General features: G+C 42.4%; 1 protein-coding gene across 2 annotated transcripts in view; it reads left to right on the top strand.

Annotated features, from left to right (window-relative positions):
• Positions 1-16,078, top strand: part of SERPINE2 (serpin family E member 2) — a 78,424-nt gene that overhangs the window by 42,406 nt on the left and 19,940 nt on the right. For both annotated transcript variants that reach the window (XM_068279221.1, XM_068279220.1), the window contains 4 exons: positions 1,057-1,284; positions 5,083-5,280; positions 8,955-9,150; positions 14,409-14,509. In XM_068279221.1, coding sequence (XP_068135322.1) covers positions 1,057-1,284; positions 5,083-5,280; positions 8,955-9,150; positions 14,409-14,509 — 723 coding nt within the window. The remainder of the gene's footprint in view (positions 1-1,056; positions 1,285-5,082; positions 5,281-8,954; positions 9,151-14,408; positions 14,510-16,078) is intronic.

Here is a 16,078-nt window from a genome sequence, read left to right as displayed (position 1 = left end):
GATTCGAACCCAGGTCTCCTGTGTCAGAGGCAGAGCCCTTAACCATTACACTCTCCAGCCACTGAAGTAGCATCTCACTCACACCATGATTGTCATCCTATTGATTGAAAACCCTAGACTATGATTTCACCTTCAAATTATATGATAATCCTAAGGATTCACTTACTTTTTGTTACATGCAGGTATGTTATTGAACCGTTTCTTCCCAGTAAATACATGACCAAATGTAATTTCTGGCTATATGTTTTGGAGGTGCTAAGGGTTGGTCTTTTATTTCTTTCACCCGATGCTGTCACTCGACTGTTTGATGCTTTCAAAACCCTACAGTACAATGCAAGAAAAGTTTGCTATAGAGTGGTGGTAGTATTTAGAGGTAAACTGAGTATTGATACTCTGGGTTTGTATTAGGGGTTACAGTTTTTATGTATGAATTAAATATCATATGTGTCTCCAACTGTGACTTTTTTTTTTTCTTTTGTCAAACTGTACTGACAAAAATATTTGGGGAATAAGATGCCAATAAAATATTTGCACCCTGCTCACATCTTTCACCCGGCTACTCAGAAGCTGTGATTGACAATCGGTCAGAAGGGACACAGTCAGTTTTCCCCTTCATGCAGATAACACAGAGTATTTCAAGCTCTCTGGAAAAGTTTGGCAGCAATCAGTCACAGGGGATCTATGAAGGAAAAAAAATAAAGATGTCCTGTTCCCGCGCAGGGACAAAACTATCCGGACAACTGCCCGGCTCACTTCCATATTTTGCAACTTTAATGTTGCAAACCACTGCGCCTGCGCGGCCCTGGCCACACGCATCCTCACCCCTGCTGACGTCACAGGAGCTTCCTGCGCAGGAGCAGTACGCGTACTGAAACTCAGAATGGGCAGTAGATGAATGGTCATTTGTGATCCTTGGATTAAAATGTGTAATTTTTTTTTTTTATAGTTTAAAGCATGCAGGCCAATTTACAAATGTCACCTAGGATAAATATTGATGTGAGAATACTTTTGCCAAAACTCACTCTTGTTATAAATGTTGTGTTTTGTCTCTCTCAGTGGTTGGTAAAATACTAAAACGAATCAACAAGGGAATAGTGGCGAAGAAGAATAAAGACGTTGTCACTACAGCCAATGCTGTGTTTGCCAACACTGGATTCAAGATGGAGGACGCCTTTGTCAGCCGGAATAAAGAAATCTTTCACTGCCATGTGAGGAATGTTGACTTCCAGGACAGGGACACAGCTGCTGTTCTCATCAACCAGTGGGTAAAGAATGAAACAAAGGGTGAGCTTCTCACAGATGTGGTGTTCTACAGGGACAGCTCAGTTATGAGGGAAGCACATAAACACAAAATATAGATTTGTTTGTGTGTTTATGTATGTAGGTGTCTCCTGCATAAATGTAAAAGGAGAACTAACTGGATGTAATGTAAAAAAAGAAGCATTTTTTTCAGTAGTAAATGTATAAATTATTTAGTCCATGTTTACTTATTTAAAATCTTTCTTTGCCCTGGTTTACAAGTGTATCACAGGAGGTGACTTATTTACTGCTGCAGGGTGGATCACAGCTGAATGTTTGTTTACGGTGTTCCAAAATCAGCAGAAATAACATCTGGTCTCCCAGAATGCTCTGTGAGAAGAATTCCTCATAGGAAAAAAGCTAAGGCTAAATCTCACTGGGAGGGTGGGGGCTACATAACCAATTTACAGCTCTATATAGATGTAGGTAGCATTTCTGATGATGAAAAAAGGTAGTGAAGGTATATAACACATCCTCTCTATTAAAGTCATTTTTTATAGCCATAATTTTTCATCTTCAGCCTACAGCTTCTGTAACATTTTCTTATTAGGATGGTTGAGAGAACATATGGCAATCATGAACAGCTTTGTGTAAAGATGCCCTGGACTCTTCTGTTTGTCCTACTGGTTCTTACTTCTGTGCTGAGCGGGAAGTTAAATGTACTGCTCACTTCGCACATCTACTATCTTTGCAGAGTGAACTACAATGACATTCATTCCTCACATCCTTGGGATTGCTGGAATCCATAAGCAGCAGTCACCAATATCCCATGATTAGAGAGGATGACTCTAGGTAATGGGCAAGCACAACTTACAACTCTGGCTGAAGTGTCAATCCATAAACCTTATGACAAGTTTTTATTTTTTATTTTTTAAACTCATCCAAGGCTAACGCCCCCCCCCCCCCTTCCTCCCCATCCTGTTCCAGTGCCGGGTTAAAGCGATCCTCTGGTCCCCGTCACCGGCTTACTTCCGTAATTTGCGACTCTAATGTCGCAAGTCACTGCACCTGCGTGGCCCTTGCTGCACGCATCCTCTCGCTGACACCACCGCCTGCGTAGTACACTCCAGGTGACGTCAGAGGGAGAGAGGATGCTTGCGACATTAAAGTTGCAAATTCCAGAAGGTGAGTCGGCATGGAGGACCGGAGGATCGTTTTGTCCTGGCGTGGGCACAGGACATCTGCCGGAGGCCATTAGAAGCCCCAGGTAAGTTATACTTTTATTTTTTTTTATTTTTTTTTGTACCCTTACAGTACTTTTAACCACTTAAGCTCTCAGTCGTTTTCACTTTATGCATCCGAGCAATGTTCACCTCCCATTCATTCGCCTATAACTTTATCACTACTTCTCACAATGAACTGATCTATATCTTGTTTTTTCCGCCACCAATTAGGCTTTCTTTGGGGGGTACATTTTGCTAAGAGCTACCTTACTGTAAATGCATTTTGACAGTAAGAATAAGAAAAAAACGGAAACCATTCATTATTTGTCAGTTTTCGGCCATTATAGTTTTAAAATAATACATGCCTCCATAATTAAAACCCACGTATTGTAATTGCCCATTTGTCAGGGTTACTTCACCGTTTAAATTATGTCCCTATCACAATGTATGGCGACAATATTTTATTGGGAAATAAAAGAGCATTTTTCCCGTTTTGCATCCATCACCATTTACAAGCTTATAAAAAAAAAAAAAATATATAGAAATATTTCATCTTTACATAGATATTTAAATAGTTTAGACCCTTAGGTAAATATTTTTTTTTTTTTTTTAATAAACATTTTATGTGGGCATTTTTTGGTAGGGGGGGGGGGGGGAGTAAATTGTGTTTTTATTTAGGGAAAAATTTGTGTAGTGTAATTTTTTTCACTTTTAGATGTAGTTTTACTCTTTGGCCACAAGATGGCAATCTCGAGTTTGTTTACATGACGTTACTCTAAGCGTACAATGTACGCTTAGAGGGACGTAGTCTCAGAAAAAGCGTAGCTTCCGAGAGAAGCTGTCGCTTTTTCAGCGGGGGAGAGGAATCCGTGATCGGGCACCATAGCCCGCTACATTGATTCCTGGGCTACTGAATCCGCGGCCGGGAGTGCGCGTGCACGCACGCGATTGGCCTCGGGAGCGCGCCTGTCCTCGACGTTTTTATACATCAATGAGCACAAAGTGGTTAAAGGTCCTACAGCGATGTCTTGTGTCTGTCATGTTTATGGGAGCCTTTCAGATGCAACACTTGCTGGTCAGATTGCAACAGATGGTGTTTGCACATTGCTCTCCTTTTTCCTTCTTCATAAAAGTAAACACTCAAGTGTCCTCCTAAAACAAACGTAAAGTTACTTTCTGAAATGGAAACGTTTTGGTTATGCCCTGTGGATTAGATTTACTTTTCAAATTGCTAAACCAGTTTCTACGAAAGTGAATTTAGGGCAAAAGGCTTAGCCTCTACACTATTCCATCTGCACCCCCTCCATACTTTTCCTTCAGTTGTAAAGCACAATACAATACAATACAATATACCTGTAGGCTTAAAACTTATCTTAAACAAATATAAAACAATTATAAACTAACTTTAAATTTGGTTAGTCAGATAATTTGGTCAGCGCATGGCATGCCAAGTGATTCTGACTATATGAAATAATACACAGACGAGCGGTCAGGTATCAATAGCCAGAATGAAATTTAATAGAACTGGGAGTGGTATATATAAAGTTTCTCAAACCACAAATTTGAAACATGCGCAGAAGCTACAGTATACATCTTATAGGGAAACTTATAAAAAATCTCTAAACCTTTTGTTACAGGAAATCAACAAGTGTGAGGCTGTTTGGCTGTGCGCCCAGAACATGTGGTGGGCCATTAAGGGAAATGTAGCATAGGTGTGACAACGGATATAAGCTTGTGGTTTAGGCTTCAAAAGAATGTATCTGTTTAGCGACATTCAATATAATGGCCAAATCATACTATTACATCCCATCCTATCATATGGAAATACAAAGTATATATGATTAACTTAGACTGGACAATATGGTGACCTTAGGCCCATGAAGCACCCTCTGCTAAGCCTCAGTACCAATTACCTTAACTAACAGTTTCAGCTAATACAGCAGATATCATAGTTTCTTATATATGTATTTTAATATATGAAGATACAAAATGGAGGATGCTATGCATGTACTGTCCTATTTCTGAACTATTGACAGGATGCATGGGTTGGTAGGGGTTTTATTGTTGGGTGTGTTACTATCAGATAGAGGCAAGAAGAGGCATTGTGGTTTGTGTTACAGGAAAGAGCTTTTGCAAAACTACCTTTAATATGAAGACTCAAAGTGATCGTATAGTATTGTTAATATATGTCTTTATATGTAACTAATATAACCAATATGGACGCCTCTGAACAACATGGCGTCTGAACAGTCGCTAAGCACTGCAAAGCCTTATGATATGCCTTGCGGGTTACAGAACTAAGCAATTCCTAACACTGTTTATATAAGTATATGTTCCTGTCTATCCTACTATATGGTTATACGCATGAGCAAGAAAAGGAATATGTGTTAGATGTATTAGGTATAGCAAATGAGTAATAAGGGTCCCCAAGGGTCACTCCCACAATACCTACAGATGAAACTGCAAAGTGGCTACAGCTATAGCAGAATCTAATAGTAGCAGGAGCCCTGCCAATAGAAGTGATTTAATAAAATATTAAAATGTTTCATAAACCACATCAGGCTTATTTCCTGTATTAGGTGATCCTCAGTTGATCTCTTCTATTTATTTTATCTTCTAGGCATGATTGACCAACTCTTATCACCTGAGTCATTGGACAGTCCCATGGTGAGATTAGTTATAGTCAATGCGCTCTATTTCAAGGGACTGTGGAAATCTCGTTTCCAGCGTGAAAACACAAAAAAGCGACTCTTCCATGGACCAGATGGCAAAACCTATCAGGTGCCTATGTTGGCTCAGCTTTCCTTGTTCAAGACTGGTAAGTCTTTGTTACTTGTTGTAATACTATATGTTTGTCACTAGGTGAAATACTACAGGTTCAGCTCAAACATTTTCTACCAGGCATGATTTTTCATGTAATGTGAGGTGTACATTTTGATAAAAGTTGTAACCTCATTGACAGTTATTAGGTCAATGAGATGCAAATGTTCCACAATTATGCAGACTTATAGACTCTTTGTATGCAAAAGTATACAGCTTGAAAATGGACCAGTGTAAAGGCTCATACACACATCAGACTATAGTCTTTGGAAAATAAAAGATCACAGACCAATCTTAACACCCTTCATGTAGAATGAGAGCCATACCTTCAGTCATTTCTATGGAGCTGAACTCCCCATCAGAAAAAAATCTTTGCAAGATGCTGCACACACAGATGCTGCACACACAGATGCTGCACACACAGATGCTGCACACACAGATGCTGCACACACAGATGCTGCGCACACACAAAAGATCAGTATCTGCCAAAGATCCATTCCTGCAAATTGCATTCATGGTGTATGAGATCTGCAGATCATCATACACACCTTGTTTAACAGACATTCATCTGCAGATCAGACAATCATCTGCAGATCTGAAAATCCATCCTGGTGGATCTGATCTGCAGATGAATGTCTGTTAAACAAGGTGTGTATGAGGATCTGCAGATATCATAGACTATGAATGCATTTTGCAGGAACGGATCTTTGGCAGGAACTGATCTTTTGCGGATACTGATCTTTTGAATGTGTACAGCATCTGTGTGTGCAGCATCTTGCAAAGATTTCTGTCTGATGGGGAGTTCAGCTCCATAGAATAGACTGGGTAGGTATGGCTCTCATACTACATGGAAGGGGGTAAAATTGGTCTGTGATCTTTAATTTTCCAAAGACTATGGTCTGATGTGTGTATGAGCCTTAAAGGAATACAATCGAACTTTAACACATTTCTGTCAGTAGCATAAATCAAAATTGCATTAACAGCTAGTGCAAACACAGCATATCTTTTTGCTGTGCAATGTTTCTTTTTCTTTTAATTTGCCTCTTAAACGGACCCCCTGACAAGCTGACGGCGTTGGCTAATGGGGCAGCTCATTATGACAGAGGGGATTCCTTTTTACAGTGCAGTAGTGTATTATACTATTGTCACGTTTCCCCATGCTATTTATTACTATTACTATGTTTCCCCGACACTATTCAGCATGCCAGGCATCTGTCACAGTAGCCTGCTATGAGGAGCGAGAGACAAACGCTCTCGCTCCTATTCTGCCCAGCCAATCCCCGCAGAAGGAGACTTCCGTGTGTCGGGCTCGGGCTGCCGCCGCATTAGTTGTTTTGTCATCGCTGCGCATCGGAAGCAGGAGCCGAAGGGAAGGAGCAATGATGCGCCCTCCTCCAGCTCATATGGTTGCCGTTGCGTAGCGATGACAAAACAACTAATGCGGCGGCAGCCCGAGCCCGACACACGGAAGTCTCCTTCTGCGGGGATTGGCTGGGCAGAATAGGAGCGAGAGCGTTTGTCTCTCGCTCCTCATAGCAGGCTACGTGACAGATGCCTGGCATGCTGAATAGTGTCGGGGAAACATAGTAATAGTAATAAATAGCATGGGGAAACGTGACAATAGTATAATACACTACTGCACTGTAAAAAGGAATCCCCTCTGTCATAATGAGCTGCCCCATTAGCCGACGCCGTCAGCTTGTCAGGGGGTCCGTTTAAAAGGCAAATTAAAAGAAAAAGAAACATTGCACAGCAAAAAGATATGCTGTGTTTGCACTAGCTGTTAATGCAATTTTGATTTATGCTACTGACAGAAATGTGTTAAAGTTCGATTGTATTCCTTTAAGGCTCATACACACATCAGACCATAGTCTTTGGAAAATGAAAGATCACAGACCAATTTTACCCCCTTCCATGTAGTATGAGAGCCATACCTACAGTCTCTATTCTATTGAGCTGAACTCCCCATCAGATAGAAATCTTTGCAAGATGCTGCACACAGAGATGCTGTACACATTCAAAAGATCAGTATCTGCAAAAGATCTGTTCCTGCAAAAGATCCGTTCCTCGAAAATGCATTCATAGTCTATGATATCTGCAGATCCTCATACACACCTTGTTTAACAGACCTTCATCTGCAGATCAGATACACCAGGATGGATCTTCAGATCTGCAGATGAATGCCTGTTAAACAAGGTGTGTATGAGGATCTGCAGATATCATAGACTATGAATGCATTTTCGAGGAACGGATCTTTTGCAGGAACAGATTTTTTGCAAATACTGATCTTTTGAATGTGCACAGCATCTTGCAAATATATCTACCTGATGGGGAGTTCAGCTCAATAGAATAGACTGTGTAGGTATGGCTCTCATACTGCATGGAAGGGGGTAAAATTAGTCCGTGATCTTTCATTTTCCAAAGACTATGGTCTGATGTATGTATGCACCCTTAGGGCTGAGACACGCCATGATGCGATGGGTGCTTCCATGTGAAAGAGGAATAACAGACTTATGTGGGTGTGCCCCTAGCCCCTAAACATATGGGAGTTCTGCTCCTTCCAGAATATGCAGTCAAAATACAGACAGAAGGTATATGTGATTAATCAGGTTGGAGTGAGCACTGAGGTGTCTCACAGTGCATCACTGCTGAATATGCAAGTCATTTTTGTTGTCCCTGATGTTGGATTAGTAAGTTGACACATCATTGCATTCCAGCAGCTCTGTTTAGCTATCGTGGACAACAAAGGATTTGCATATTAGCAGTGATGCATTGTGGTACACCACAGAGCTCATTCCAACCTTCATAAACCTGAAAATGTTTTAAGAAGGAAGGCCTCTCTACACTGGCCTTCCAAAAAAGGACTTGTACCGCCTACAGCTTATACAGAACACTGCTGCCAGACTGCTAACCAACCAACCCCGTCACTGCCACATACTGCCAGTCCTGCACTCCCTTCACTGGCTACCTATAGAATGGAGGGTCCTATTCAAGATCTGCCTACTGACATTTAAATCACTGAATAATCTGGGCCCTGGATGCATGAAAGATATGTTACAGCTGCGTAGCAATCCCCGCATTCTCAGATCCACAGGTTCTAATAATCTAGTCATACTCAGAGCCCACTTGGAAACTTTTGGTCCCAGAGCCTTCTGTCATGCTGCTTACGTTTTGGAACTCCTTACCTCAACAGATCAGGACAGCTCCATCCCTGGACGTGTTTAAATCCAGACTGAAAACCCACCTGTTCAGTCTGGCATTTGCAGAAATATAACTTTTGTTGTGTGAATACTTCATCCTACTAATTCCTGAATCTGAGAGAGCCTAAGTGCTTTGAGTCCTATGTGAGTAAATCGCTATAGAAATGTTATTGTATTGTATAACTTCTGTTTTTTGCTTAGAATTGTAGTAAGGAGGATTTTTGGTCCCTTTCAGCCCCTTACACACTCCTATGAGTTCTGGTTCACCAGGAGCTTGCTGGGCAATCTTAAAATCTACAAGAATGTCTGACCGAACTGCATTGACTGTTTGCAATAAATGGCAAATAAGTCACTGAGGTTTGGGCAGCACATATCCATTTAAAAAAAAAAAAAAAAAAATTTGTGCGGAGTCTGAGTTATCCTTAACTATTATGTGTGTAAAATGTTTGTTTTTTCTCTTCTAAAACTCCAGGTGTGTTTCAGACTCCTAGTGGGCTGCATTACAAGGTGATAGAGCTCCCGTATCATGGAGACAGCATCAGCATGTTGGTAGCACTACCTACAGAAGAGCGTACACCTCTTTCTGCAATCATCCCACATATTAGTACAAAAACCCTGCAAAGTTGGATGGCCATGAATACTAAGAGAATCCAGCTCATTTTACCCAGGTATTTAGTTGCTTCACACAGCATCTTGCCTTCAACTCTACAACACATCTAGTGTTCCGGGGATTCATGCTGTTGTGTCGTTTGAAATAGGTCAAATTGTAAGATGTTATGGAGATGTGCAAGGTTTTTTGTTTTTGTTTGTTTTTGTTTGTTTTTCAGCCTAAGAGTCAAAGGGTTTTTTATTTGTAAGTTTAAAATTACCTTTTTTCCATTTCCAATCTGCAGCAGTATTTAATTTTAGAAATCTTCCAAAAACTATTAAATTTCAAGAAATCCGTTAAATTTTCTCATAAGCTCCGTGATATGTTCTGTTTTGCTGAACCTCTGGTATGGAAGCCATGCCTGTGCATTTCCGCTCCAGTGCTAACCTGAAAAAAATGGGTAAATGTAAACCTAAAAGGCGCATACACACGCCTGATTCCTTCAAACGATGGGTCGTCGGACCTGCCCGCGGGGCGGCCGTTCTGCCGACAGTTTCCCCATGTGTACAGTCTGTCGGCAGGCTGAGGCTGGTTTTGACCGATCCGTCGAGCGGATCAGTCAAAACCAGCCTTATCGGCCTGCCAACAGACTGTACATAAAGGGAAACTGTCTGGTCTGACGACCCGTCGTTTGAAGGAATCAGGTGTGAGTACGCGCCTATAGGGGATGGAATAGGAGAAATGGTGTCCTCTTCTCCTCTTCGCCCCCCCCCCCCCCCCTTTAATTTTATTTTTTTTATTTAGCCAAAAAAATGCCTAAAGATAAGTGCCGACAGGAAAAAGAGTCTTCGTGGTGAGGGTAAAACTATCCTCTGGGATTAAGTGGTTAAACAATGCAAATTGCCTTGATATCCTGCTGATCCTCTACCTTGAATACTTTTAGCGATAGATCCTCAGAAACCTGTAGTTCAGTTTCTGACTGGATGCTCTGACAGCATTTCAGGTGTGTGAATTCAGACCCTACTGCAGCCACAAATTAGCAGGACTGCCAGGCAACTGGTATTGTTTAAAATAAAGCACTATGGCAAGCACCATATCCCTCTCAGTTTAGGTGTATTTTAAGCTGCTCATGTCTGTGGGGTTCCTAGTAATTTTCTGTGTGCCATATTTGAATTACATTTCAAAGCATCCTTCCTGTGTCCTTGTAATGTCTCTTGCTGTAATGCTGGAAAGCCTCTGTCAGGCATGGCAGCCAGATTTCAATAATCCAGTCACAGCTACTACTAGCAGTTGTCTAGCACATGTCACTGTTGCGCAGTTCTAAGCAGTGGTTTTAAATGGCTTCAATTAATTTTGTAGGGCTGTAATAAGTCAGTGTGTGACTGCTGATGTGGTTTGCTTTATTATATATTATCAGATTTATATGTTAGCAATTAACCATGTAATTTAAATTGGGTGGGCCTTGTCTTGAGCTCCCGGCAGCCTGTGTACATCTGTCTGTTGTTTTTTTTTCCCCAGATTTGTGCACTCTATTTGTTCTTTTCCATCATATTTGTGTAAAATATTGCACGCCCTTGCATTTTTTTCACTATTGGTGCTTAATCATGTAAAACGTAGGGCCAGTACACACCTCCAACCCTGATTGGCCAATTTTACCACCTCCAGGTAGCAGGGCTGTAGAGTCGGTACAAAAATCATCCGACTCCAACTCCCACCCCGACGAGTTTATCAAGCCACGGACTAGAACTACGACTCCAGGTACCCAAAATTGCTCCGACTCCTTGGTCTAATACTTACCAGGGCAATGGATTTGGTACAAAAATCATCCGACTCCTCAGTTTATACAACTGACTCAGACTCCTGGTACTCAAAATTGCCCAGACTCCGACTCCTCGACTCCAACTCCACAGCCCTGCCAGGCAGTGTGTGGCTACTTGTACAGACTTGACAAAACCTAATGTTTTTTTTTTTGTGTGTGCCATTATCTTACAACTAAACCCAGAATGAGGGGGTCCCTCCTTTTTATGTGGGGGTGTATATTTTTGGAAGTTGTTATAATAAACATTAGAGAGGTCGGTAATGCATAACGTCAGGGCCACTTTCACTGTGGCTGTTGCATTCCGTGTGACAGCAGGAACACACCAGATCTGGCCAGCAGCACCATATATTATACTCGCGTTGCGATTGGTACAGTGAAGCATACAGTCAATGAAAAGTATGCTTCGCCCTCATGGTTAAACTGTATGTTTTGCGGTAATGCACTGCATGCAGTGCGTTACCATGCCGCATGCCCATATACCGCTATGCACATGCTGTACTGTGAATGTTGCTTAAAGAGAACCTGAACTGAAAATAAAAAGTCAAAATAACCATATACGGGTCATACTTGCCTCCCATGTAGTCTACTCATCAATCTTTCTCCTCTCCTGCATCCAATTGTTCACTGGGATCAATGGCATTCTCCATTTTAAAAATGGCCATTACCCCTAACAGCTTCCTGGTCAGCACACTGTTAAACTGTAATATCACCCACTTGAGCCATAGGGAAACATGGACATTACCTTGCACATTCAGTTGTAAATGTCAGCTGCTGATATACAGTATAACTGACAGCAACTGGTATATTTCAAGTCCTGACTAAATCTTGTCAGCACTGTAAGGGATCACTGTAAGAAGAAAATGGTGAGCTTCTGAAAAGAACGGACGGTGACATTAATATGTAATATGCATTTGCAGCTACGTCATTTGTTTATTTTTTTAAAAAATTTCCTCGCTTCAGGTTCCCTTTTAAGGTGGCCTAACACTTAGATATTTGCAGCAGATTCGACCATCAGAATTGCTGTCAGATGCCTGTCAAGTCGAATCTGACAGGATTGTATCTGATGTGTGCCACACACTAGAAACAGATTTCCAATAGATTTCATAATGAAATTTGAGTCAATCAAAATGTATTTTTGCACCATTCTATCCAGTGCAATTCTGTCGGCCTTCGATCTGCTGCCAGCAGCTATTCGACTTAGATTTTCCACCCGGAGCGATCAAGCAAACGTGAAATTGGCTGGAAATCAATCGATCAGGCTTCCTGCTGCATCAATTTCTTGCCGATTTTGATCAGATCGGTCGAATCGGCAATCGATTGATGGCTGAAATCGACCAGTGTATGGGTCCCTTTTAGGTGGTGCAGTGAGCAGCGTTACAAAGCGGGTGGTAAGGCTTGTACACACGTCCAACATGCACACGACCAACATGACAAACTACACAACCTGAAGAACCACACAACCTGTATGTCCACACGCCTAGATGGCTAAACAACCAACTCAATTAACATACTGCACACGCAAGAGGAATGAAGGACTACACATTCAAAACAAGTAGAAGTCTTTCAAACAACTTGTACACATGCACCAACTGCATGATATCAGACCAACATAGATCAGACAGTAAGATCGGGCAAACCGCTTGTTATCAGTTGCTTGTCAAGTTGTTTGCATGCATACACATGCCTGATTATCATCCAACAGACTAAAGTCAGACGATAATCAGGCTGCAAGTTGGTCTGTATGTACTTGGCTTAGGGAAATCTTGTCTGAGGGTTGATAAATGTAGATATTGGATAGATCGCCTAAACAAGTGTGCCTGTCAATAGTTTGCTAATGTGGGAAAGAGGGATTTTTATAAACTTTCTTGAATCCTTATTGCAGCCCAAGCCCCTATCTATTAGAAGATAATCTCCTGTCCTGATTTTACTCTGCTCTCTCTTCCTTTTATTGAACAGTTGAAGGGGAGTGAGATACAGTTGCAACCTGGTTTGTGTATTAAAGAGGAACTCCAGTGAAAATAATGTAATAAAAAAAGTGCTTCATTTTTACAATAATTATGTATAAATGATTGTCAGTGTTTGCCCATTGTAAAATCTTTTAAATCCCTGATTTACATTCTGACATTTATTACATGGTGACATTTTTACTGCTGGCAAGTGAAGTAGCTGCTGCTTGCTGTTTTGGCAGTTGGAAACAGCTGTAAACAGCTATTTCCCACAATACAACAGGGTTCACAGACAGGAAACTGCCAAGAGTACGTACTCAGAATTTCTTTGTGGGACGGATTTCACCACAATATCAGCCATACAGCGCCCCCTGATGGTCTGTTTGTGAAAAGGAATAGATTTCTCACGTAAAAGGGGGTATCAGCTACTGATTGGGATAAAGTTAAATTCTTGGTCGGAGTTTCTCTTTAAAGCTTTGAGGTGAGGGAAATATCTTGCAGTTGGAACATGCTGTAACATGGAACATCTACAGTATCGAAACTAAAATATTTTTCTGGTCTTGGGCTTTAAAATTAATTGGGACTTGAGGAAAAAAAAAATCTGTTACTGGAGAGGGAAGGCTCTTGGTCCAATAGAGCCATCCTGCTCCTCTCTCTGTCCCCTCATTGCAGCGCTCGGACCCCCGGTTGAATCCCCCGCTGTAGGAGGCTTCGAAAGTCTTAGTGACTGAGTGCTCCTGAAGACGCGCGGCTCTGTACTGCGCCTGCGTGAGTGCATGCGAGAGAGAGGGAGAGAGAGTGCTCGCACAGTATAGAGCCGTCTGTCTTCAGGAGCACTTGGGCTCCCGAAGCCTCCTTTGGTGGCAGAAAGCAGTATTTGACCAATTTGGTTGAGTACGGCTACCAGGGGAGCCAGCGCTGGAACGAGTTGGTGAGAGGAAGGATTTTTTTTTTTTTTTAACAGGTTCCTATTTACTTTAAATGAAAATGTCATTTCTACATGGAGTTTGGACATAAATGTTGGTAATGTGTGGATAAACTCTGTCCTTTTTTGTTTTTTCATGATACTATTTAGCCATATCCTTCACCGCTGTCCCTTCTCTGTTTTAATTTTAATTAAAAATAAGGTTTTCTGGTATTTCTTAGCAGGATGCTGGGGCACCCCCTTGCCTACTTATTTTGAAACCCAAGTGTATATTGTTTCAAAAGTAACATCCCTGGACTGTTTCCACATGTATGTCCCTCACCTCTCGCTCCTATATTTCCTGACAAAAAAATAAACAAGTAGTTTAAATGACACACACTCACACTCACACGATCACTGGGCACACAAACCGAAGTGACATTTAGACCATGTGCATGCATGTTCTTAAACAATGTCATTTGACACTTTTTACGCCAACCAACTGCAGGTTATTTAACAGTCTTAATTTACCCGCCAGTTTTAAAGGGCAGAATACGCAATGTTTGTTGCTCGTTGTTGATTGGCTTACCACTCAAACTGTGGTCTAATGTTTTATTACAGTAAGAAACTTAGGAATTTTTTTAATTCCAATGGTTGTATTGGCACAGGTTCACCGTGGAAGCTGAGGCGGATCTACAGGAACCTCTGAAAAACCTTGGCATCAGTGATATGTTCGACTCTTATAAAGCCAACCTCACAAAAATCACCAGTAAGTCACTTTTTTTTTTTTTTTTGTGTCAGCAGTGCCATAATTTCTTGTATCGAAGAATACCATAGTCTGATTATGTTGCCTAACAGGTTCATAGTATTAACTGTATGCACAATGTGGTGTGGTGATCTTGGTGCACTGAATACAGGAAGGCCTCCACTTGGTGTGCTTACAGTGGTAATAAAATACAGAAAGTATTGGTAAAGCTGTATCTAGCTGCTTAAGGGGATCATAAACTGAGAGGGATATAGATATTTCCTTTTAGGGCTTGTTTCCACTAGTGCGGCGTGCGTCTCACAGACGCACGCCGGCACTGAGCTGGTGGGCGGGATCGCAGGTGAATCCCATGAGCTGTGCCATGCACGGCTATGGGATTCACAGCCTCCGCCGCGAATTCTGCAGGAGGGTTCCGGCCGAATCGCTCCCGCAAGCGATTCGGCCGCGGCGCTGTTATCCCCTATGGCAGAGTTCATGTGCGGGGAAACTCGGCGGAAACCGCAATAGTGGAAACGGGCCCTTAAAACATACCAGTTGCCTGGCAGTAGTGGTTGAATCGCACACCTGAAACAAGCGTGCAGCTAATCCAGTCTGACTTCAGTCAGAGCACCTGATCTGCATGCTTGCTGAGGGGCTGTGGCTAAAAGTATTAGAGACACAGGATCAGCAGGAGAGTCAGGTAACTGGTATTATTTTAAAAGGAAAAATCCATATCCTTCTTAGTTTAGGTTCCATTTAAGGTTTCAGGATGTAGAGGGGGAGGGGTGGATCTGCTCCTCTCCCCATCCTGCACCTTCCGTGTCCTCACCCCACCTACCTCCCTACAATTCACATCATTCGAGGCCCACACCATCCACCTCTACCACCCCCTCCCTGCCATTGTTGCGGTCTTATACCGTCCTCCGGGCTCCACCCCACAATTTCTCGATGACCTTGCCTCCTGGCTCCCTCACATCCTCTCCTCTGACCTCCCCACCATCATCCTTGGGGATTTCAATATACCCATCGATGAAGCACAGAACTCCGCTGTGACCCGGCTACTCACCATTGCCAACTCACTTGGACTACTACAACACACCAACACCCCCACTCACACTGCAGGTCACACTCTCGACCTTATATTCACGAAATCCACCACCATTGCAGACCTTGACACCGCACCCTTTCCACCCTCAGACATCACCTTCTCACCTTCAACCTCCTCACGGAAGGCACCTCCAAACTACCCGCCCACCCACCTGGTCGATGGCAGCGAGACCTACGCAAGCTCAACCCTAGTGTCCTTGCTGACCCCCTCCATGCCCTCTCCTCCACTCTCCCCACCCTAACCTGTCCTAATCTTGCTGCAGCTCAGTATCGCCAAACTCTCTCATCAGCCCTAGAGAAAGCTGCTCCACCAATATTTTGCCGCAACCGACCCCCTAACCCCCAGCCCTGGCGCACTACCCATACTCTCAACCTCCAGAGAAAAACACGCTCCACTGAATGGAAATGGAGGAAAACTAGACTTAACCAGGATTTCCTACAGTACAAGACCAACCTGCTGCAGTTCCACACTGCCCTTGCTCATGC

Source organism: Hyperolius riggenbachi, chromosome 4 (genome assembly GCF_040937935.1).
Source record: "Hyperolius riggenbachi isolate aHypRig1 chromosome 4, aHypRig1.pri, whole genome shotgun sequence".
NCBI lineage: Eukaryota > Metazoa > Chordata > Amphibia > Anura > Hyperoliidae > Hyperolius > Hyperolius riggenbachi.
Note: the sequence above shows the minus strand (reverse complement) of the source record. Positions and strands in the feature narration are given on the sequence as shown.